The sequence below is a fragment of the Babylonia areolata genome, chromosome 19, assembly GCF_041734735.1.
Source record: "Babylonia areolata isolate BAREFJ2019XMU chromosome 19, ASM4173473v1, whole genome shotgun sequence".
Taxonomy (NCBI): Eukaryota; Metazoa; Mollusca; class Gastropoda; order Neogastropoda; family Buccinidae; genus Babylonia; species Babylonia areolata.
Genome location: NC_134894.1, coordinates 22,402,786 through 22,428,263, shown reverse-complemented (window position 1 = coordinate 22,428,263; position 25,478 = coordinate 22,402,786). Strand labels below are relative to the sequence as shown.

Here is a 25,478-nt window from a genome sequence, read left to right as displayed (position 1 = left end):
CGCCATCTTGGTTGCCGAATCTGCGATCAGATGTGAAGAGCTTACACGTTTCATTTTGGAGGAAAATGATCTCGCAAACTCCTTTTGTTATTTTTTGCCATTAGTGTAAACAATCCAGTCTGTTTTTCATTTACATTCCTCGCGGTTTGTGCAATAAGCTTCCCAAGATGTCTGCACCAGCAACGAAACGAAAGCACTTGAAACTGAAAGCGGTGGCTCCCAAACAGAAGCTGTTCCGTGCCAACGACCCCCTCCTGAGTGTGTTCATGTGGGGCATCAATCACACGGTCAGTTGCTGTGTCAGCAAATGATGTCATGAGTTATAACAATGCCAACTTTTATGAAGTTCAGTGTGAGACTGTTTAAACTGCATTGATACAGACATATACTTCCGCCCTCCCCCGCCCCTCCCCTGAATCCCTTCCCCATCGTCAAACAATAATTAACGGAACATGCACTGAGTGATTTAGTACTTTTGGTTAATTCCTTCAGTTTTATGTATGAGTGCACAAAAAGGTGTAGTTTTATACTTTGATTTTCCACTCTTGTTCATAGCATACTCAAGAGCCAGACATTAATGAGCTTCAGAACCAGGACATGTACATCACTACCAGACAGTTTTAGAGCACTTCCAGCATCACCTCCTTCCTAACCCCCTGACTGCTGTTGACGAGCATGCTCGTCAGTGAAGGGTTGTCACCTCACTGAAACGAGACTGAGTGCACACAGGACAAGATATCAGTCACCACTCTGGACTTTTCCTTTTGGGACTGCATGACTTCTGTTCATCAAAATCAATTACTTGCCTTTCAAACTAATGCCACACCACCAAGGTTAAGTACTCAAGTGGTTACAGACTTAAAGTGGGCAGCCCTGGAGTCCAGACAAACTAGTTTGTTTCATCTACAGTCAATTTGCATAATGATAACAGTTTTGTGTCCAGACAAACTAATTTGTTTCATCAATAGTCGGGTCGCATAATGATAACATAACAGTTTTTTTGTGTGTATCACTGTTACAATATTCTTAATATTCATTTAGTCATAATTTGTTACACAGTTTTCAATCATTGACCACATTGAAAGTCCAATGACCACAAATTACATGTCAAAGAATAAAAGAGAAAAACAAACAATTTTATTAATTGACTTTGATGGGATAGATTGTAGGAGTCTGGTCACAGTGGGGGAAGTGAGGGGTTGTAGCTGTGTAGATTTCTACGCAGCATGCATGCCACTGTCACTGTGATGGTGGTCCTTCTTAACTTCTTCCTGTTGTGACCAGAAGTCATTGATGATGAATGACTAGTATTGTCACAAAGTGCACACAGGGTATATTGTGTTTCCATTACCAACTAAACACTGACATGGATTTCTGTACTTTTGATTTGAGTATTCCATTTTCTGAATATGTACACACAATCTAGATAAAGATTTGCACATGTATATCGACCCGGAGGAACAATACCAGGTATTGACATTTGTGATTGAACCCAGAACCTTCAGATTGAAAGTCAGTGTTTTGACCACATTTGCGCACATGAACTCACACACACACACACACACACACACGCACACACATTTGCTGACAAAGTCTGTTGACCTGTAATTGTGCATTATCCTGGATCACTGCTCTTGCTCTCTCTTTATGGCCTCTTTTCTTGTGCTGAAAAAGATAATTGAAAATTGTCATTCTGTTTTTCTGAAAATGTCTGTTTATAGGTTTTCAGTACATTGCTCAATGAATTTTGTTCAGTTTCTTGCCATGACTTAACTAGTTACATGTATGTATGTGTCCATATTGTTTGAGTGTGAATTGTTTTGATGCCTTCCAGTTGGTATAAAAAAAAAAGAATTCCTTGCCTTGCCTTGCCTTGTCAGTATGATAGTTGAATGAAGTTTTCATTGAACTGTGTGTATGTGTTTTCTATGTTCCTCAGATCAGTGAGCTGAACCAAGTGAACATGCAGGTGATGTTGATGCCTGATGACTTCAAATCCTACAGCAAGATCCGGGTAGACAACCATATGTTCAACAAGTGAGGACTTCCTGATTCCGTTAGCACAAAGAACATGGTTTATTATTTATATATATATTATAATTCATAGAACTAATAAACATATAAAAACTGATGATACATTTCATTTTATAATAATCATAGTGTTAGCAGAAATGTTTATATCCACATATGTATGACAGGAGTACTACCTCTAAATCAGTCTGTCCACCAAGAACAATTAAACACATGACTGAAAATAAACACCCGTCCATATTCAGTGTGGAATGGAACAACTATACATCAGTGCTGTTTGACATAGCTGTGTACAACATGTTTCTAAAGCATTTATAGTGTGAAATGTGTTCTGTACAGTATGAAGTGATTTAGGCAGGATGTATGAATCTGGTTGTCAAAAAAAAAAAAAAAAAAAAAAAGGATGTGTGTGCTGTTTGTTGCAGAGACAATATGCCCAGTCACTTCAAAGTCAAAGAGTACTGTCCCCTCGTCTTCAGAAACCTGCGTCAGAAGTTTGGTATCGATGATATGCAGTACATGGCAAGTATTATAGTGAAACATTATACAAAATGTCCCAAGTGAGAATCAGTGTAATTTTTTGAGACTTGTCCTGAGTAAGGTTGTAAGTGTAAAGCACAGAATTGAGGCAAGTGAGGTGGTTATTAAAGTACAGTGTGTGCTAAATAAAAGAGTTTATTTGGCACAGGACAATGCTCAGGCTGTGGTAAATGAGTTTGTGTTAAGTCTAGGACTGTGCTGAATGAGGTGGCTGATATTAAGTACAGCATGTACTAAATAAAGCAGTTAGTATAAACCAACAAGTACAGAACTGTGCTCTGTTAGGTGGTTGGTGTAAAACACAGGACTGTTGAATGAGGTGACTGGTGAAAAATATAGGATTGTGCTATGTGAGCTGGCTAGTGTAAAAATGCAGGACTGTGCAAAGTGAGGTGGTTGGTGTAAAGCACAGGACTGTTGAGTGAGGTGACTGGTGAAAAATATAGGATTGTGCTATGTGAGCTGGTTAGTGTAATGATAATAATAATAATAATTGGTATTTAAATAATGCTGAATCTTGTGCAGAGACACATGCATAACTCTAGATTGAAAAAACTGAAAAACAACGAAGGGACAGGAAAGGGAGCGAGGCTAGGCTATCTTGGGAAGAGGTGAGTTTTAAGGCCAGACTTGAAAGAGCTGAGTGCGGAGACCAGACAAAGCGAAGGGAGGAGCTCATTCCAAATGCAGGGTCCAGAGACAGAGAAAGAGTGACGGCTGAAGTGGAGTGTTTGAATCAGGGTATGTGAAGACAGAGTGGATCCGAAGCCAGTCGTAGAGAGCGAGATGGGCAGCCACAGAGATAGAAAGGGGCAGATTTGTGAATACATTTATAACAAAGAGTGCAGATCTTGTACTTTATTCTGTGTGAGACAGGGAGCCAGTGGAGATGTTGTAAAAGAGTGATGTGCTCAGATCTTTCCTTTCTGAGGACGAGTCGGGCAGTAGAGTTTTGTATGCACTGGAGGGACTGGAGGGATCAAGCGGGCAAACCAGACAATTGAGAATTGCAGTTGTCAAGGCAAGAGAGAATGAGAGAAAGAACAAGTCTAGATGTTGCATCGGTGGACAGATATTTCCAACTGGAACTGATGCGCCGTTATTGACAGTAGCAGGACTGACAGGTCTGGCTGGTGAATTTTTGCATGGACTTTGTGTTGTCAAGTACAACGCCAAGGTTCTTGACTGAGCTGGAAAGAGGGATGGATGCACTGCCAAGTTTGATTGTGTCAGTTGTGATGGAAGTGAGTTTTTGTTTAGTTCCTGTGATCATTGCTTCAGTTTTGACTGTGTTCAATTGTAACTTTAAACTGCAGGACTGTGCAAAGTGATGTGGTTGGTTGGTGTAAAGCACAGGACAGTGCTGAGTGAGCTGGCTAGTGTAAAAATGCAGGACTGCCAAGTGAGGTGGTTGGTGTAAAGCACAGAAGTATTGTCAAGTGAGGTAGTTTAATTAATGCCTGTGCAATGTGTGCCAAATGAAGCAGTTTGTATAAAGTATACGAGAGTTAAGTAATTTTTGCAGTTTCATTTTCTCAAGGAGGCATCACTTTGTTTGGACAAATGCATGTACGCTACACCACATCTGCTAGGCATATGCCTGACCAGCAGCATAACCAACGCACTTTGTCAGGCCTTGATTGCATGCATATATATTTGTGTACCTATCTGAGTGGATTTCTTTTACAAAAGTTTGCCAGAGGACAACACTCTCGTTGCCATGGGTTCTTTTTCAGTGCACCAAGTGTGTGCTGCACACTGGACTTCAGTTTATAGTTTCATCTGAATGACTAGACGCTCAGTTCGATTTTGCAGTCAAACTTGGGAGAAAGGGCAAGAGTGGGATTTGAACTGACACCCTCACAGACTCTGTATTTGCAGACGAGCATCTTAACCATTCTGACACCTTCCTCCACAAGTTAGATGGCTTGTTAAATGTTACAGAGTGTGCTCTCACAGTGTGTGGTAAAGTTACAGTGTGTGCTGACAGAGTGTGGTGACTATGGTGGGTGTGCAGCAGTCACTGACCAGTGACATCAGGCTGACGGACGCAGCAGGGAAGAGCGGGGCACGCCTCTTTCTGTCCTGTGACCAGCGCTACTTCATCAAAACCATGGTGTCCGAGGAGGTGGAGATCATGCATCACATCCTCAAACAGTACCACCAGGTGAGGGTTATCTGCCTGTGACAACTGAGAGGTGTCGTGAACAGTTTTTAATCAGATTTGAATGTTTTAATCTCTAGAAGGTTTTTAAACTTTTTGAGTGAAAAGCTTGAAGCAGTGACTAGTTTTTATCGTTGCTTTTTTTATCCATGACTTGAAGCTAGTGCTATCATGGCAGTAGCCTTGAGATTAGTTGTCGGCGAGGCTCTAAGCACCATAATTTGATTTGAGTTTTCCATCACAAACATTATCAGCAGGTAAGAGTTGTTCACCTTGAGACAGTACCAGGAGGTGAAATTCATTCACAGTGCTAATAGGTTAGTTACATGTGACATTGTGTTTCTAATAGTTGGTGTTAGTTTTTCAGTTTCAGGTTCCCCATGGAGGCGTTACTGCTTTCTGACAAAACTATATACACTACACCACATCCACTAGGCAGATGCCTGACCAGCAGCATATGCATAACCCAATGTGTTTGGTCAGGTCTTGAGTGCATGAATATATGTTTGTGTGTCTGTTGGAGTAGATTTCTTCTATGGAATTTTGCCAGAGGACAATATTTATGTTGCTATGGGTCCTTTTTCAGTGTTGCAAGTAGATACTGCACACAGGACCTTGGTTTATCATCTTAGCCAAATGACCAGACACTCAGTTTGTTTTTCCAGTCAAATTTCGAAGAAAGGGCAAGACTGCGATTCAAACCCAGACCCACAAGGACTCTGTATTGGCAGATAAGCATCGAAACCATTCTGCCACCTTCAGCTCAAGTTAGAGTTGTGTCTATTTCAAACAGTACCACCAGGTAACAGTTATTATCTCAGAACAGTGTCAGTGTTTGTGACAGGAAAATGGTAAAATGATAATGTTGTTGACATGTGACAGTGTTTGTGACAGGAAAATGGTGATATGGTCATGATGTTGATACATGACAGCGTTTGTGACAGGAAAATGGTGATATTATAATGTTGTTGATATGTCATTATGTGACAGTGTTTGTGACAGTTAGGAAAATGGTAACATGATAATGGTGTCAATACCTGTTCAGTGTGTTTGTGTTACGAAATTGTTGACATGATTATGGCGTTGAGACATAACAGTGTGTTTGTGATGGTTCGTTTCCGGCACAAGATTTTAGCACCATATAAGTACATGTATCTATACTTGTGACAGCATAATGATGATAGCATGGACAAGTGTCATGACAATGTGGTCATTGCCTCATGCAGTGTGTGTGTGTTTGTGACAGTACGTGGTGGAGTGCCATGCACAGACCCTGTTGCCACAGTACCTGGGCATGTACCGAATCACCGTCAATGACACAGAGACCTACCTGCTGGTCATGAAGAACGTCTTCAGCCCTCGGCTCTCGCTGCACACCAAATACGACCTCAAGGTAAAACATTGGCAAGAGAGCCTGCCACCACACACACCTTGACAACCTCATGGTAATCACTCAAAGCCCACATTGCATCCTGACAGATAGGCATCCATCAGTTTCTATTTGAAGGAGGTGTCAAAACATGCAGACTGATTCATATATGCTGCAACACATCTGAAAAAAAAAAGGGGGGGGGGGAGCAGATGGCAGATCTATGCATTGACCCAACATGTTGGCTACACCTTGAGAGCCTATGCCTTTGGTTCATGTTGTAAAAAAAGAAAAGATAAAAAAAGAGTGTGATTGATATGCAAGTGACAGTCCCTCCCACTCTGCGCTGAGGTGCAGTCTGGTGGTGGTCTGTCTGGCTGGCTGGTAACCTCAAAGTAAACACTCATGGGAGATGGTGTTGGTGAGTGTCTCAGCCACATTTACAGGCAAGATAACTGAGCTGTCATTTCACGGAATCCTCCTTCAGCCAGTACACTTCTTGCCATCCTTTCAAAGTGCGTATCCATGGCACCTGTCCAAGCTGATCTGGGTTGTATCTTCAGGAATTTTAGTCTTCATTGCATGTTTTATTTGTCTGGGTTTGTCATTGCTCTGGTTTATGTCTGTCTGCATGCTTAATAGCATGATAATTTTTGTCGTTTAATAATCATTTGCAGTGGGTTGGTCGACTCTTGTCTTCTTGAATATGCCAGTTCACATTTTACTGATAAAGATTTCGAGATTGATATGTGTTCCTTGAGATTGATATATATATATTTGTATTTTCCTTGGGGACATCTGAAGTCAGACACTAATGTGTACATTTTGCTCTTTGAATTTCCAGAAAGTGAAGTCAAGTGGACAGGCATAAAGGAAATGTCCCATAAAATCCACTTGATAGTAACATGAGCATTTTACGTTTTTCTGTTACTGTTTGTTTCGTAGTATGTTTGTCACCTTACTATTTTGAATTCATTTCCAGTACAAAACTCGTTTATAGTTTCTTTTAAAATAATATTGTATTGTTTACACTAATCTGAGTTGACTAAATTGTCAATTGATTTCTTGAAAAAAAAAAAAGCATGCATGCGGTTGGTGTTGTCATTATATTATGAGTTGATAGAATTTTTTTTTCTGGTTTGTGTCATATTTTTGCATAACAAAGCTGTGAACTGTTTTCAGTTTCACCTCACTCTGTCCATTGTTATTTTTTGATTCTGTAACTATTTTGAAAATGGCATTGATTTGTTCTTCAAATATTTCTAGCTGATGGTATTACCTCCCCTGAATTGGTGCAGAATTTCATTATCCAACAGAAATGACTCTTTGTTGTTGTGTTTTTTCTGATGCCAACTCTAAGTTCATTTTTTACCTTCAGAATGTTTCAGTACAAGAATAGTTTTAGAATCATGATCTTAGTTTTGCTGTCAGTTGTGCTGAGAAAGAAAGTAGGAGAATCGGGACAGTGGTGTGCAGATGATAGAGAAAAAAAAAATTCAGAGGGTTTTCCTGAAAGATTCATGCAGCTGTCAGCATTGGTTGCTGATCTGCACACACATCACTGTCAGCTCTTGTGACAGAATCCAGTGTGTATGAGAGAAAATGATGAATGAGTGTTGTTAAACAGCATTGTGTTTCTGATAATTACTTCAATTTGACAGTGCTTGGGTGACAAAAAGGGATCTTAAAGTGAAAGAACAGAAAAGAATGCTGATGTGATTACATTGATGATGATGATGACGATGATACTGGTAATAAAGATGATGATAAAACATTGTGATGTGGTAATGAAACATTGTAAAATACTTCGTGGGGTTCTGCTGTAAACTTGCAATGAAACTGACGATGAAGATGTTACGGATAAGGAAGGAGATATGTTAGTGATGATTTGCAGGATCATAAACGTTACAGTTGTTGGTTTTTTTCTTGTCCATCACAGCCATTCAAATCCTTTAAAACAAATAAAAAAACATTCCTTTTCAAGGAGTATCTGCATACTTAAGGCATTCAGTTCCATATCTGTATTCTATGGATCCTCATGTTTATTCACAACATATGTATCTCTGTATTAGTGTGAGTTTGTTGTTGTGTACTGTGTCTGACTGAGTGTTATTGTTGAGTGCTTTGGGCGGCCTGAAAACACTATATACCACCACCATCATTATTATTATCATCATCATCATGATTATTATCATCATTATTATTATTAATGTTGGTCTCATGTTGCAGGGCTCCACAGTGGACAGACAGGCCAGTGATAAGGAACGGGTCAGTGCTCATTCTGAAACTTCCTCCTTCTTTTTTTTTTTCTGTTGACTGATGGATTGAGAAAAAAATTTTGTTTGTTCAGATGTTGTTGGTTACATACACAGTATATATACACATCCATATACACACAGAGAGATATTTACATAGAGACTTGCTTGATCTTGCACATTCACTTGCACACACAGGCACACAAACAAATATGCATACAAACCTACATACACATGCACATACACAACTGTTCAGTATTCTCTTAAAGGAAACAGATGCATTTGGACAGACACACGCACGCACGCACAGAGGCATGCACATGGTGCTCAGTGGCTGGATCACAATGTGGACAGAACTGGAAAACGATGTCTGTGTGGGAGTATCCATGAGGAAGATGGCTGCCTACTGTTCTGAGTGCAGCATGTTTAAATTCTAAGTGAAGGGCAGCAGCTGGAGCCCAGTTGTTTTTGATTTTTGTTTTTAATATTCTTATTTTCTTTTGACATAGTTAACATTGAAAATATAAACACACATAGTTTGATACATACATAGGTGTGTAGTTACGTGCATACATTGATTGAACAAAACAATCAGAACAAAAACGTCTATAGATATTACAGAAAAAACAACATCAGTTCTTGTAGTGAAGAAAGAACACATCATTGAAAGGATTTCATATGATTTACAAAGATCATATGCCCCCACACTAAGAGTCAGTCCAACAACAACACACTAGAAGATGGATAGTTGGCAAGCACTTAAAAATTTTTCACCTGTAAATAGATTTGAAACTTCATTTCAGATAGCATCTTGTATAATTACATTGTGGGCATGATGGAAGTGTGCCTGAGGAAGGTGAGTGTGTGTTGCAGGCTAAAGACGTGCCCACGCTGAAGGACAATGACTTTGTGAGCGACAAGGCCATGATCCGTGTTGGGGAGAAGGAGAAGGAACGCCTGATGAATATGCTGCACAGCGATGTGCAGGTCTGTGGTGCAGCTTGCCTGTGTCATTTTGTCCCTGTCTGTCTGTGTCAGTCTGTCGCTCTTCCTGTCTTGTTTTGTTGTGAGTCTGTAATGTGTGTGTGTGTGTGTGTATTGTGTTTGTCTGTGTGTGTGTGTGTGTGACAATATCTTTCTCACAGTGACTGTCATTCATTTTGTGCCTTCCTGTGGGTCTGTACTTTTTTTTTTCTATGTTATAGGCTGTTAACATTTTGCTCTGTTGTCATGTTAGTGTCACTCTTGTTGTCTTTGTTTTGTGTATGTTGTACTGTTTGTGTGTGTGTCAGTGAAATATCTTTCTCATGTTGACTGTCGTTCTTCGTAGGTATAACTTATTTGTCTTCTTGTCGGTTTGTACTTTTTTAACTCAGTTGCGCAAACAAAGTGAGTATGTTTCAACCTGGTGTTTGGATGTCTGTGTGTATGGGTGTGTCTGTGTGTCCATGGTAAACTTTAACATTGCCATTTTCTCTGCAAATACATTATCAGTTGACACCAAATTTGGCATAAAAATAGGGAAAAATCAGTTCTTTCCAGTCATCTTGTTTAAAACAGTATTGCACCTCTGGGATGGGCACAACATTTTTTTTTTTAAAGCCAAATTATATGCAAACTGAATTTACTGTTATATTTATATATTTTTTATTCTCTAACCTTGGCACTTTGATCTGATATTCTGACACAACAATAAGAGCAGTCATTTTTTCATTTTTTGTTCAAACAGGAACTTCTTTTGCAAAGTGTGGAAGTTATATTTCAGGTGCCTGTTTTTGCTGCAGAGAGTAAAAAAAGGAAATTAATCTGTAATTAATGCTAGGGGGGTTAATTTGCTTTAAACTGATCTTTCTCATCTTAAACATTTCATTTTGAAATTATACTCAATACATAAAAAGCTTGTGTGTTTTCCTCTCAGTGTACAGGGCTTTCACTATGTTCATTCGCCCAAGTGGTCTTTTTCAGAAAATACTAAAATCAATACTACGAGTGGACTTTATAGATCTATTGGCTGAGCCCTGAAGGTCATGGGCAAAAATCAGTTGTGTACACATATTTATACATATTCAAAGCATGTGCTCATATTCCACGTGAACGCGAAGGATGCCATTTTGTTTCAAGTTGTTGACCTGCCCGTTCAATCCTATATTCAGTCAACAGTACACGATAACATGTGATGGAAAGTTGGAGAAGGAGACCGTTAAATATTTATTCAGAGAAAGATTCGTGAATGCCTCATCACTTACTGGATTATGCTCCAAACTGCCATAAAAATATCAACAAAATCATTCGGGATTCACAGTTAAAAATAATGAACCATGAGAGTTAATACCCTTGATGAAACATAAAAATTTCCAGTCTTGACTTTTCTCAAAATGAAGTCCTTTTCACTTCATACGACGTTTAGAAGTACTTGTACTTGGCTCTACATGTTGTTAGTTTAACAGAATACTCAATTTTCATATCAACTTTAAAACTATGAAACTAGAATGAACATAAAAGACCGTGTATTCATAAAAGAATTGACAGTGTCGTACGATTCCCGGCGGGTGTAACTAAACTTATGCATCTATCTAGATCCAGAGAAAATGGCTAAATGTTGCAGTGTGATTGCAGCGATAGCCACGTCTCCTTTACAGCGGACTTTAAAAGAATTTTTAGCTGCCCTTAAAGATTTTTTGAATGCCCAAGATACACCAGAATAATATGATTTAAACAGCGTTCTCACTGCGAATACCGCAATCGATTTATCACCCTTTAAAAAAAAGCATGTTTAAATATTAAATTTTTTAATGTCAGTTAAGGAGACGCAATAAATGTATTGGGTAAGACAGTTTCTTCTCACCCGAACACACAGGGTTCGAATCTGCCATCAGGACTTTTTTTCTTTCTTTTTTTTTTTTTACCTGAAGCTTTATAATAACAAATACAGAACACATTTTAATGATTAGATTTTTTTTTTTTTTTTAAGTGTATCACAAGTGAGTCTTGAAGGCCTTGCCTCTCTTGTTTTAAAATTTTAACGTGTTAAAAGTCATTGCTTTTGCTCTGTTGTCATGTTAGTTTCACTCTTCCTGTCCCGTTTTGCTGTTTGTAATGAATGTGTGTGTGAGTGTCATATCTTTCTTGCGGTGACTGCTGTTCATCATCACTGAACCTTAATTGTCTTCCAGTGGGTCTATACTTTAGAATGAATAAATAAATAAAAGCCATTGCGTTTTGCTATGTTGTCATGTTAGTGCCACTCGTCTGTTTTGCTTATTTGCTTATTTATTTATTTATGTAAGCTTATCTTTTTTTTTCTTTTTTTTTTCTCTCTCAAGGCCTGACTAAGCGCGTTGGGTTACGCTGCTGGTCAGGCATCTGCTTGGCAGATGTGGTGTAGCGTATATGGATTTGTCCGAACGCAGTGACGCCTCCTTGAGCTACTGAAACTGAAACTGAAACTGTTTTGCTCTGTGCGTGTGTGAGTGTGTGTGTATGTGTGTGTGTGTGTGTGTGCATGTGTGTGTTTGACAATATCTTTCTCACAGTGGCTGTTATTTCTCATCTGTTTGTCATCCTGTGGGTCTGTACTTTTATTACTTTTCATGTTAAAATGCATTACTTTTTGCTCAGACTATGATCCATGCTAATTCACCAGTTGGGTGTGGTTTATGTATGGACCAGACAGTGACCGGTGCTGTTTCACCAGTTGTGGTTGATTTATGGACACTATGACCCGTACTGTTTCATCAAGTGCTGGACAAGACTGTGACCCCTGCCGTTTCACCGATGGGTGTGGTTTATTTTTGGACCAGAAGGTGACCCTGGTTGTTTCACCGACAGATGTGATTTATTTGTATCACCTCTGGTGTTTCACCAACAAGTGTGGTTTATTTATGCCAACAGGTGTCATTTATTTATGGACCAGACTGTGACTATACCTGACATGTCATAGGTGTTAACTGTGTGTGTGCAGTTTCTGTTAGAACTACACCAACATCTGACATGTCATAGGTGTTAACTGTGTGTGTACAGTTTCTATTAGAACTACACCTGGCATGTTGCTGGTGTTAACTGTGTGTGTGCAGTTTCTGTTAGAACTACACCAACATCTGACATGTCATAGGTGTTAACTGTGTGTGTGCAGTTTCTATTAGGACTACACCTGACATGTCATAGGTGTTAACTCTGCGTGTGCAGTTTCTGTTAGGACTACACCTGACATGTCATAGGTGTTAACTATGTGTGTGCAGTTTCTGTTAGAACTACGCATGACATGTCATAGGTGTTAACTGTGTGTGTGCAGTTTCTGTTTGGACTACACCTGACATGTTATATAGGTGTTAACTGTGTGTGTGTGCAGTTTCTGTCAGGCCTACACTTAATGGACTACAGCCTGATTGTGGGAATCCATGACGTCAACGCGGAGGAGAAGCCAACCAGCTTCTTCCCTGAAGCATGCGACACTCTGCAAGAGGTGGAGGAGGAGGTGGAGACAGTGGAGGAGGAGGCTGGGGAGGAAGGGGAGGAGGGAGAAGAAAAGGGAGTGGAGGAGAACGGAGAGGGGCCACCCACTCCCCCTGACTCCCCCCACCCTGTGACTCCCTTCACTCCCTACACGGGCAGTCTGGATGAGGATCTGGAGAGGTTTGCTGTGCCCTCGCTGACCGCTGAGGGTAGGTCTGTGGGTAGTGTGTGTGTGTGTGTGTGTGTGAACAGTTGTGTATGGGAATGTGTGTGCATGCGTGTGAACAGTTGTGTGTGGGAGTGTGCGTGTTTGTGTGTGTGTGTGGGAATGTGGTGTGTGTGTGTAAACAGTTGTGAGTGTTTATATTTGTGTGTATATGTGAAGAGTTTGTGAGTGTGTGTTTTTGTGAATGATGTGTTTCTTCTTCTTCTTCTTCTTCTTCTTCTACTTCTTCTACTTCTTCTTCTTCTTCTTCTGTATTCATGACCTGTGACGCCCATATTCACATGTTCATACTCATTTGTGATAATTTTTACCTGGCCAATTTAAAACAGCCAAACTTCACTTAACTGCGAGGTCTGTGTTAACTTAATGCAGCTGACAGTGGCAGAAGGAAATCAGTATATATACATGTGTGTGTGTGTGTGTTTTCCGCTTCATTTGAATTTTATATAAATTGAAACCTATGGCTGAGTTTGTCTTTTTATATTGTTTTTGATAATTTTATCTTGATATGAAGTTTATGTGGACTGAGCAATATGTGGACTAATTAGGCCTTCTGATGCTATTTTAACTGACATTTAAACATTATTTTCTGTTCTCTTTCTTTGGTTTTAAGAACTGACAGGTATTCAGCCCTGAGATTGCCCTTTGTGGTCAGTTGGGATACACACAACATGATTTGATTTTGACTGTTACACACCGTGAATTATGACAGTGGTGTGTTTTATACAGCTGACAACACCGTGCTGTTTACTGGTGTTGACAGTGCTGTGTTAACTACAGCTGATGTTAACAGTAATGTGTGTGGGATGTTGCTGGGGCAGAGAGACCGGGGAGATCTACTTCATGTTGACAGTGTGTGGGATGTTGACAGTGTGTGGGATGTTGACAGTGTGTGTTATGTTACAGGGGTGGAGACCAGAGAGATCTACTTCATGTTGACAGTGTATGGGATATTGACAGTGTGTGTGATGTTGACCAGTGTGTGGGTTGTTGACAGTGTGTGGGATCTACTGCATGTTGACAGTGCGTGTGATGTTGCAGGGCTGGAGACTGGAGAGATCTACTTCATGTTGACATTGTATGGGATGTTGACAGTGTGTGTGATGTTGACCAGTGTGTGGGTTGTTGACAGTGTGTGGGATCTACTGCATGTTGACAGTGCGTGTGATATTGCAGGGCTGGAGACTGGAGAGATCTACTTCATGTTGACATTGTATGGGATGTTGACAGTGTGTGTGATGTTACAGGGGTGGAGACCGGAGAGATCTACTGCATGTTGACAGTGTATGGGATGTTGACCAGTGTGTGGGATCTGCTGTATGTTGACAGTGTGGGATGTTGACAGTGTGTGGGATCTACTGTATGTTGACAGTGTGTGTGATGTTGCAGGGGTGGAGACCAGAGAGTTCTACTTCATGTTGACAGTGTGTGATGTTGCAGGGGTGGAGACCGGAGAGATCTATTTCATGGCGCTGATCGACGTGCTGACCAAGTACGGCATGAAGAAACGCACGGCACAGGCAGCCAAGACCGTCAAGCATGGCGCCGGGGCTGACATCTCCACCGTGAAACCGGACCAGTATGCACGGCGCTTTTTGGAGTTCATCTCCAAATGCATGGAGTGAAGGGGTGTGTGGGGGAAGGGGTTCCTGTATGTTGGGACATGGTCTGCAGTGACTGATGGACAGTCCCACTCCTAAGGATTTATCTGACGATGAGCTGGCCTCCTACTGGTGGCCAAGAGGCCGCCAAGTTGTGGTGTGTTCTGTGGGAGGAATGTCTGTGGACAGATTCTTTGACCGTCGGCAAGGCTGCTGTCTGACGTCATCATCTTCAGCGTGTGTCTGATGTGGAGTCGTCTTCATGGTTCTCTTCAATGCACATTATTGGCTAACATTATAACATCCATCTTCCCCACAGCCGTGTTTGACACATTTTTCTTTTATGCGCAAAAGAAACGTATTATCTTGATTTGGGGGGGAGCGGTGGGGGAGGGAGGGGTGGGGGCATAAAACATGGTTTTAAATCACAAGCTCTCTTCATCAGATTCCATGGCAGACAATACTGAAGAGAGCAGAGACAGAAACAAGACATGAATTTTATCTGTGGATAGCATAGCTGACAACGAGTTTCTCAAATTGTTTGAGATCGGGGGTATGACTGGGTCAGGGGTGGGAAGGGGTGGCTGGAAAATTCAGTAGCTTCAGCTCTGTTGATGATAATGGTGAGTGATGGTGAGCAAGATAAAAGGACTGGTCATGATGCACACATTACTGCTGTTTTCTCAGTGGATGTTTTTTGTTTTTGTTTGTTTGTTTGCTTTTGATGATAGACTTGTCTCCTTGGTGGAAATATGTTAGCTTTGCTTTGTCGCATTTTGAGGTATGTTCTGTGTCTTCTTGTGTTAGGTTGGCATGTTCTGCTTCATGTCTCCGTGTGAGTATGGTATGCTATATGTCTGCCTATGTGAGTGAGTGTGTATGTTCTATCTATGTGAGTGTTTGTGTTCTGTGTCTCCTTGTGTGAGTATGTATGTTGTATGTTTTGCTGTGTGAGTATGTATGTTGTGTGTTTTCCTGTGTCAGTATTTATTTTGTGTGTTTTCCTGTGTGAATATGTATGTTGTGTCTCCCTGTGTGAACATATGTTCTGTGTCTACCTGTGTGAGGCATGGTGTGTTCTTCTGTTTCTCAGAGTGAGGTGTACATTCTCCTGTAACTTTCTGTGTGAGGTTGTCCGTTCTATGTTTTCTTGTTCTGCTGTCTTCCTGTGTGAGGCATAGTATGTTCCAGAATGTTGTGTTTCTTTTGCTATACAAGGGATTTTCTATGAATAATAGTCTGAAGAGCTTGTTTTTTGTTACTGAATAAATAAATAAAAAAATCAGGGACTGCAGTTTTATATTTGTTGTGTCTTATTTATAACTAATTTTTGGCAATTGTGTGAAAGCACAGTGACCACATAATCACTTTTCTTGGTTATCTTTGTGTCCATCTGTGTGTGTGTTTGTGTGTGTGTGTGTGTTTCCATGGTAAACTTAAATGTAACCTCAGAGGACACCAAACATTGGCATGATTAAAAATATTGATTATGTCTTCCCACGTATCCCCACTTCAACAGCATAGTCCACAATTATTTTTTTGCCGTAAACATTTCAGAAATGATACTGATAGATATGTATTGAATATTTGTGATCGGTATAGAAATCACATATCAGCACACTTGCCAGAAACCTTTTAGAAAAAACGAAAAGTGAATATTCCAAGTAGTTAATCTTTCCAGTTTCTTTCTCTTTGAACATGAAGTTCATTAAAAAAAACAGAAATCATTGCAGAAGTAAGTGTTAGAAGTTTCACATTCAGTCAGCATCCATGGTATGATGGACTTGTCGTTTGGCATTGTGTGAGGATAAGTAAACTGGAAAGTTTGTTTGATTTCAAACTTCTGTTTTGTTTTTTGTTTTTTCAAGATATGTTTTGCAGGTTTTGGTCTGAAACTTTTCATGGAAGAAAACCATGTCACAGCAAAGCCAAAATTTCTTTGCCCCTGAGAATTGATCATAACATTGTGTAAGCATGCAGCATTTTTTTTTTCTGTGAATAAAATGAGCTGTTTGAGTCGCGGAACTTATTCTAAAACAATTGTCAAATTTCAGCTGATATCTTTTTTTTTCTTTTTTTTGTTTTGTTTGCGTGAACAATCAGATTAAGCAAGGTAACCATCATATGTGTTAGAGTCTCTTCTTAGAGTGTCAGAGTGTATGTATGAGTATGACTGCACATGTGAGCGTGTGCCAAGCAATCTGCCTGGTTGTAAAGACCTACCTCAGTATTTCTCATGACAGACAAGGTTTGCTGTGTTAGTGAGTGTGGATGAGAAATTTATTTTGCTTTCTGTTTCTCAAATGACAGTCAATCTTTGCATGCAGTACGCACAACTTGCGTACATATTGAAGCACAAAAAAAGGAAACATCCAAAAAAGATGTAAACTATTTATCTTGTGAGTGTGTTTCTGTTCCCATCATTATCTCAGACTGATAGCATTTGCGTTATGTGTGTGTGTGTGTGCAAGTGCGCATTTGCATGCTTGCATGAGTATGCGCTTGTTTGCTGAATGTGGTTCTTTTTAAAATCATCTGTTTTAATCATTTGCCTTCCACATAGTTCTTTTATTTATTTATTTTTTAATTCAATTACTTGACGTCCACAATTTTTTTTTTTTTTCAATCATTTGCCATCCAGGTATCTTTTATTTTGATTTAGTGTATTTACTTATTTGTTTGTTTTATTTGTCTTTTTTGTCTTTTTTTTTTTCTTTTTATGTTGAAGTTTTATGCAAACCTAAGCCAGACCTGTGCACTGGGTTTTTGCAAAGGTTAGGAATCTGCTGAGGAATTTGTCTGGGTGTTTTTTGTTTGTTTGTTTGTGTTTTTTAAGCAGATGTGGTGTACCACATGTGTTTAGTAGAAACCTAGGGTGGGCTCTCAATGCCTGACCAGCGAGTTGGGTTCATGCAACGGTCAGGCTTTTTTTTTTTGCTTTTTTTTTTTTCTTCAGCAGATGTGATGAGTCCAGCACAACTCTAACACCAGCTGTGTATATAGCCTAGGGATCAGTCCATATGCTTTGGTACCTCCTTGAATCTTAAACTGACGACTCCACCTGATTTTGATTTAAGTTGTTGTGTAAGAAAGCGTATAAGTATGTAAGAAAGTTGTATGATGTGGTGTTTTGTTTTGTTTTTAGTTGGTTTTTTTCTGTTTCCTTTTTCTTGTTAATGTTTTACACTTACCTAGGGAAGGTTCTCAAGGCCTGATCCGCATGTTGGGGATTTGTGAAGTTCGGGTGTCAGCATTTTTTTTTTTTTTTTTTTAATATATATATACCGCAGATGTGGTGTAGTATATATATATATATATATATATATATATGGATCAGTCTGCACGCTTTGGCACCTCCTTGAAACTGAAACTTGTTTCTGTCCTGTTTTATTTTGAACAGACCTGTGTTAGAATGATAAGGATTGCTGCCCAACTCTGACAGGTGGTGAGAATGATTGGAACACATTCTGTTCTGCTGGAGATCAGTTTATTTGACTCATTCTGAAAAAAACAATGAATTAATGCTGATTAGATTTTATGAAAATAATTATTCTCTCTTTTTTGTTGTTGTTGTAAGTATGTGTGTGTGTGTGTGTGTTAAGAATAAATAAATTAGTATCGTCGCAGCAATTGAGAGATTTTTTTTTTAAAAAGGAAGAAGAAAAATGATTCCACATTTCCTTTCCATGAAAACAGGGAAAGTCAGTTCTCCTGTTGAAGTGGTAGAGAATGAACTTGCCATTAGCTATTAGTTGTTGTTGTTTTTCAGATTTCTTCATGAATTTTGTTCTGAGGTCATCAGTTCTCAACACTGTTTGAATCAGTGTCACCCAAAGGTGTCACAAACAACACGTGTCAAACAAAATTTGAAAACTGTGGCCAAGTCCAAGAAATGCCAGTCAGATCAATGATGCAGTCTGTCAGTATGTTCTTCTAACATTTCCTGTTATGTTGTTAATATGCTTGAATATATGTGGATCCGTTTTGGAAAAAAAAAAAAAAAAAAAAAAAAAAAAACGGTCAGAACCTATAGACATGACATTCAATCTGCTGTGAATATTTATGTTTTTTATACATTTTTTTTTCTTTTGTTGTTGTTGCTTTTTGTCAAAGCAGAATTTTTCTGTGGAGACTATTTAAATTATTTAATCTATGGTGTAGAACATTTCCAAAAGGTTGGAGTCATTGTGGTTGTCTCCCTATCACTATACTGGCAAAGTCAGAACCATGAGATGCAGATTGCACAAGATTTTTTTTTTTTTTTTCTCGCTATTCAGCTTGTAGTCTGTTTTCGGGTTATGAAGTCCATTATTCAGTGAAATCGAATGCTTTCTACCTCAGAACACACAATTATTGGAAGTAAAAAGTCTGTCAAAAACTTTGTTCACGATCCAATAAACTTAACTTCTGTTGTTTTTTTTCAACATAGCATGAACAAAGCGAGTCAGTTTATCCCTTCCTGATATAGTCGTTCTTGTCTCTGTGTGTGAATTCTTGATGAAATTTTTAATTAGAAAATTAATGTTTCCTCAGTAATGTTAATGATTTATGTTTTTGTATGTTACTTACTGCTCTGGTTCCCACAACTGGATTTTTTTCTGCCAACAAATTTTAAGGCGGTAACATGCAAGGATAATTTTCGTCCACATGTGTGAATTCTGGAGGGCAGGGGGTTACTTGTGTGGTACTATAGGCACTTCGTTTTGATGCAGTAGTAGTAAGAACTGGTGAATCTTTGCTGAGATTTTACTGTGTATTCTTCCCCGTGTATGCACAGAGCTTTGATGCAGTAAAGTAGAAAGAGGTGAGTCTATGCAGAGATGGTGTGGTGAGTGTATCTATGTTCCCCTGTATGCACTGAGCTTTACTGCAGTTGTTTAAAAAGTGGCGAGTCTATTAAAAAGTAGCTAGTCTATGCAGATATTCTTTGGTGTGAATAGTTCTCCTTTGTATGCACTGAGTTTTTAATCAACAAAGTCGTGTAAAAAGAGGTGAGTCTATGCAGAGATTATATGGGGGCCAATATTTTGTTCTTCCCTATTTGCACCTGGCTTTATTTCATAATGTAGTTCTGTAAAAAGTGGTGAGTCTGTATAATGATTGTTTGCATGATGAGTGTATGTTTCCCCCCTGTATACACTGAGTTTTATGTCATAATGCAGAAGTATGAAAAGGTGTGAATCTGTTCAGAAATTATGTTTATGTGGCAAGTGTATGTTCTCCCCAGTAGCACTGAGCTTTATTGCAGTTGTGTAAAAAGTGGTGGGTCTGTGAGGAGATTGCTTTTGGGGCAAATCCATGGTCTCCCATGTATGTGCTTAGCTTTTAAGTCATAATGCAGTAGTGTAAAAGCCTTTTAACAAAGGTCATATATTTCACAGTGTTCTGATTGAACTCTTGGTGTCGTATACTGTACCATGTCAAACTCAAACTGATGCAAAACTAGGCCTGTTGGTTTGCTGTGTTTGGCATGTGTGTGCTCAGCTTTAAGTCATAATGCAGTAGTGTGAAAGCCTTTCAACAAAGGCCATACATTTCACAATGTTCTGATTGAACTCTGTCAGAGTGTTACAAGATAGAGGGTGAAGCATTTACATGTAAATTATTGTCTTATAATGTCTTGAACTCTGTTGTTTTCCTGATTTTTTTTCTTTTCTTTTTTTTCTTTTTTTAAAAGTTTTGTGTTTAATGCAGTTGAAATGTTTATCTGGTTGGGCAGTCCTGGTATGGCCCAGTGAGGTCAGCATGACTGTTAGCAGCAGTGTCAGGTGTCAAGCATCTCCACACTACCGTATCTGGTGTCCTCACCAGGTTCATTGCATGGCATGTGCTGACTGGACTGGGGGGATTTAATTCACTTTATTAGTTGTACTCTCAGCCATTGTGATCTGAACTGCAGGCAGGGCTATAAATACGCAGTCAGTAAGTCTGGTGCATGCAGCTCATGGGTGAAGTTGGGTAAAAAGTAGTGGAAAACGTGAGGGGTGGCATGGGTTAGGATTGCTTCCGTGGTTGGCGCTTATTCATTTTTTGTCCACAACCTGTTAATTTTTTTTAGAGCAAGGTTTGTCTGTGAGATGATTCAATATTCTCCCGTATAAGTGCATGACTGTCAATTGATCTGTAGTTTTTTTTCCCCAAGGCTGCACTTTTCTGTATATTCTGATCGAGTTCTTTTGTCAGACTGTTTCAGGGATAGTCAGTCAATTATCTCCACTCTGTTGTCATCGCCGATTCATGGCATCCACTTCAAGGGAGGTAATTAGTGATCAGTAGCTCTGCTCTCAGCAATTTCCGTCAGACTCCCCCACAACTTTTGTTTGAACTTCACCCTTTAGGTTCAAATGCCAAGCTTTCTGACCGTGACTTTGTGATCAGCAGGTTTTTGGAATCAGAATTTCAAGGACAGAGTTTGATTTGAGCAGAGGCGGATGTTAAAAGATGGCACTGATTGTGTTCATGGCAGGTGCTTTCCCCCATTTGTGGATTATGCAATTTTTATCCTCACCTGCGAATTTTAAAGCACAGGATTGGTTTGTGTGGTGAGTCTATGCTCTGTCCTGTATGTACTTGACTTTGTATTGAACCACAGTATGTTTACTGTCTTTTAACTGAGGCTGCATTCATATCCAGTTGTCCCAATCAGTTTCTATCATTCAAGCATTTCAGGGGTGGATGATCAAAATATCTGCATTCTGTTGATATCCATAATGCATTTTGAACCAATATAGTTAGGACATAGATATTATTTTTTGCAGTGTTTTTATCCAGTGGTCAGGACAAGACTACCGTTTCAGTGTGCATAATCCAATAATCTTAACGTTTCTGCTGCTGTTGTTGTTGTTGCTTTTTTTTTTGTTTGTTTGTTTGTTTTGTTTTTTGCTTTGTTTCCCTATCTTATGTGGCATTCCCCTCACTTTGCTCATCCCAAATCCCTCAAGCACAGCCGCTCCTGGGATCAATCGTCACAGTCCCACCACTGGCGCTCCATTGGGAATTGCCAGTGTCAGCCTGCTGTGGTGCCACAGACTAGAGGAGATCCTGGGCTACTGCTGATTAACTTTGGGGGTGTTTGTCCATGTTCCTATTCCACATATGCAGGACACGTGTGTGAGACTATATATTTTTTTTTACAGTTTTGTTTATTGAGGATATAGGTATATTTACAATGTGTTATATTCAATAGTTAGGGCATGGTTATCAGCACAGTGTCTTTTGTCGAATATTGAGCACATGATAATCCTTTTGGGTCATAATGACATGCTTATCTTTTTGTAGTCCTATGGCATGATTATATTGTGAGATGTAGTCGTAATGGCATGATTACATTGTGAGATGTAGTCGTTATGGCATGATTACATTGTGAGGTGTAGTCGTTATGACATGATTACATTGTGAGATGTAGTCGTTATGGCATAATTACATTGTGAGGTGTAGTCATTATGACATGATTACATTGTGAGATGGAGTTGTTATGGCATGATTACATTGTGAGATGTAGTCGTTATGGCATGATTACATTGTGAGATGTAGTCGTTATGGCATGATTACATTGTGAGATGTAGTTGTTATGGCATGATTACATTGTGAGATGTAGTCGTTATGGCATGATTACATTGTGAGATGGAGTCGTTATGGCATGATTACATTGTGAGATGTAGTCTTATGGCATGATTACATTGTGAGGTGTAGTCGTTATGGCATGATTACACTGTGAGATGTAGTTGTTATGGCATGATTACATTGTGAGATGTAGTCTTATGGCATGATTACATTGTGAGATGTAGTGGTTATGGCATGATTACATTGTGAGATGTAGTCGTTATGGCATGATTACATTGTGAGATGTAGTTGTTATGGCATGGTTACATTGTGAGATGTAGTCTTATGGCATGATTACATTGTGAGATGCAGTTTTATGGCATGATTACATTGTGAAATGTAGTTGTAATGGCATGTTTGCATTGCAAGACTTTTCATTACATGATTATCATTCTGAAGCTGTAATGACATGTTTTATCATATTGGTTGTCATGACATTATTATTTTTGTGTTGTTGTAGTGATTGACATTATTATTTTTGCGGTGTTGTAGTGACACAATTTTGGCATCATGATAAAGTGATTATCATTCTGAGGTAAAAATGCTGTCATGTTCTTCATCCAGTATAATTGCATGATCAGAGCTCACCAAGCGGGGATTCCATGACATGGTGTGTGTTGGTATTGACTTATTCTGCCATTCACCTGGGCACCACTGTTCATATTTGCACAGCTTCGCCCACACCTTTTGGGATTTCAGATCCTGATAAATCAGTGTGACTGTTGTATCTTTTTTTTTTTTTTTTTTTTTTTTTTTTTTTTGCTGCCCCATCATCTGCGCCGTTTCAGTAGCATTACTCCCACGCCGCTCATTTAGATTCCCCCATACACGGCCACACCCGGGTTCGTCCGTCGCAGTTCCAGCGTCGGCAGTCCACAGGGAACCATCGATGTTAGGTCGCCTGGAGGCCACACACCAGAGGAGACCCTGCACTGCTGCTGAGTCACTTCGGTGGTGTTCAGTGGTGCCTGTTCTGTTTTAACGTACTTAGGACACCACCTACTAAGCCCCCTACTAACGACAATAATGGCTTAGTCGCGGAGCCAGACTGAGTGAGCGTCTCTCCCAGAGTGGAGACCGCCACCACGTCCCTCAAACAACAGCCCCCATGAATCTGCCGACACTGACGACATTGACAGGACTCACCCCAAGCACTGTTGTATCTTTCAACCAAGTACAAACAGCAAGGGAACAGACACAACAGTACTCACGATTAACTTCTCAGCGACAGAACTCATGAAGTTTGATTACAGGTCAAGTATTTGAAGTATGGTTGTAGTTTCTTGGATCACATATTGTGTGTGAACAAAGTTAGTCCATGTAGTAACGCTGTTTCAGTTTGTGTGTGTGTGTGTGTGTGTTAGACAAAAACAGTTTTACACAATCATTTTCTTTGGAATTACTTTCTTTCATCTCCAAATTTTGCTTGATATTTTTTTTAAGTTCATTTCACACATTCCAGTAATATCGACAATGTACAACCAGGATGGCATAGGAAGCAGTGAACATTTCCACAATCATCTGGCTTTTAATTCTTTTTTTTCTTTTTTTTTCACAAATTGTTAGTACTTTTATCTTCCAAACTGTCATGTTGACTAATATGTACACACCTGCCCGGAGCACAAATTTTGCTATTGAATGGGACACACACATATAATTGTCACGTATGATTATGCTATAGGAAATACTGTTTGTTAAATGGATCTCACTCATTCAACACATTTTTTTTTTTTAATGACATGTGGCAAAAACAGGCTGTTGTGTTTGCAGTTGCTATGAAGGCCTCACACTGCTTGTGTTAGCCTGAGAAGTCATATTGTCGGTTAAAACAGCCTCTGTGTTAATTGTCAGCCTGTATGTGTGCGCATATTTTTACGCATGTGATACGAAATTAATTTGAACGACAAACGCAACAGAACACAAATGCCCCATCTATTCTGTGTCACCCCTGATAAACAAGTAACAAGACATATCAGTGAGTTAATTTTGTGTGCGTGTGTTTTGTGTGTGTGTGTGTGTGATGACACCATTCAGTAAGTACCAGAGGCTCTGTCAGCATGACTGACAGCGCAAGTTCTCATATAGGAATTCAGTTTGACGAATAGATAAAGTGTTAAGTGAAGCGTCGAACCTTGACCAAAAGCTCTACCAAAATATGTTGTGAAACAAAGAAGGGGCTGTTTAAAACCCTCAAAGCTTGCTTTGTCCCTGTCCCACTACCACCATGTGGATTGTGTCAATAGGTTAAGAGAACATACTGCAAAGGAGCGAAAGAGATCGCTGGATTTTATTTTTTATTAATTTACTTCTTCTTTTTTGTTAAATACAGATTCCTGAATGCAAAGGCCTAATTACATAGTGCCTCATGTCCACGAATGTTTAATAACAACCATCTAAATAAACACTATTTGCCATACGGCCTGTGGTTCGTGACCGTTCTACCACACTGACTGCGCATGCGCATGTGATTTGGATTTTTGACTTTTCAGGTGTATAGGTCTTCAGTAAAGGATAAGGAGAAGAATGTTTATTGAAGTATAGTTATTGTTAAGACAGCATTTGAACGGATACCTTGCAGAAGAAATGTTTGAATAATACAACGGTTTTGGGGTTTTTTTTGGTTTTTTGTTTTTGTTTTGTTTTTTGTTTTTTTGTTTGTTTTTTAATGCATGTTAGTTTCTCTGAGTGGTGAGTTCCACAAGCGTTTGGAGTTTTTGATATGAAATTTCCCAAGCCGAAAACAAAACAGGTCAAGTAAGAAAAGCGTTAAGACATTGGTGGATTTGATTCTAACATGTCTCAGCTTCTGGAAACAGTAAAACGTCGATCAGTGTTGTTTGGATGTTGAAGGAAAATATTTACATCCAAGTGCACACAACTTCCGGTTTGGCAAAACTCGTTTTCTGATGGTGAGCACAGGTTCAAAAACGTGTGTATGCGTGCGTGCGTGTGTGTGTGTGCGCGCGCTTATTTGACACTTGCTGATCAGAACAAATGTGGATCAGTCATGACAGCGAATACTCGAGCTGCCTGGGCTGCCGGTCTCAGTTTCAGTTTTAATTTCAGTTTCTCAAGGAGACGTCACTGCGTTCGGACAAATCCATATACTCCACACCACCTGTGCTTGGTAGTTGCCTGACAGCAGCCTTACCCAGCGCGCTAGTCAGGCCTTGAGTGCATGCATGCTGTGTACATCAGAGTGGATTTCTACAGAATTTTGTCAGAGGACAGCACTTTC

General features: G+C 39.6%; 1 protein-coding gene across 1 annotated transcript; it reads left to right on the top strand.

Annotated features, from left to right (window-relative positions):
• The first annotated feature begins 4 nt into the window (after window positions 1-4).
• Window positions 5-16,643, top strand: LOC143294106 (phosphatidylinositol 5-phosphate 4-kinase type-2 alpha-like). The gene is made up of 9 exons (XM_076605539.1): window positions 5-287; window positions 1,940-2,037; window positions 2,457-2,553; window positions 4,589-4,738; window positions 5,982-6,128; window positions 8,334-8,372; window positions 9,233-9,346; window positions 12,708-13,020; window positions 14,478-16,643. The coding sequence occupies exons 1-9, from the start codon at window positions 168-170 to the stop codon at window positions 14,660-14,662; spliced, it is 1,263 nt and encodes a 420-aa protein (XP_076461654.1). The 5' UTR covers window positions 5-167; the 3' UTR covers window positions 14,663-16,643.
• The last annotated feature ends 8,835 nt before the right edge of the window (window positions 16,644-25,478 follow it).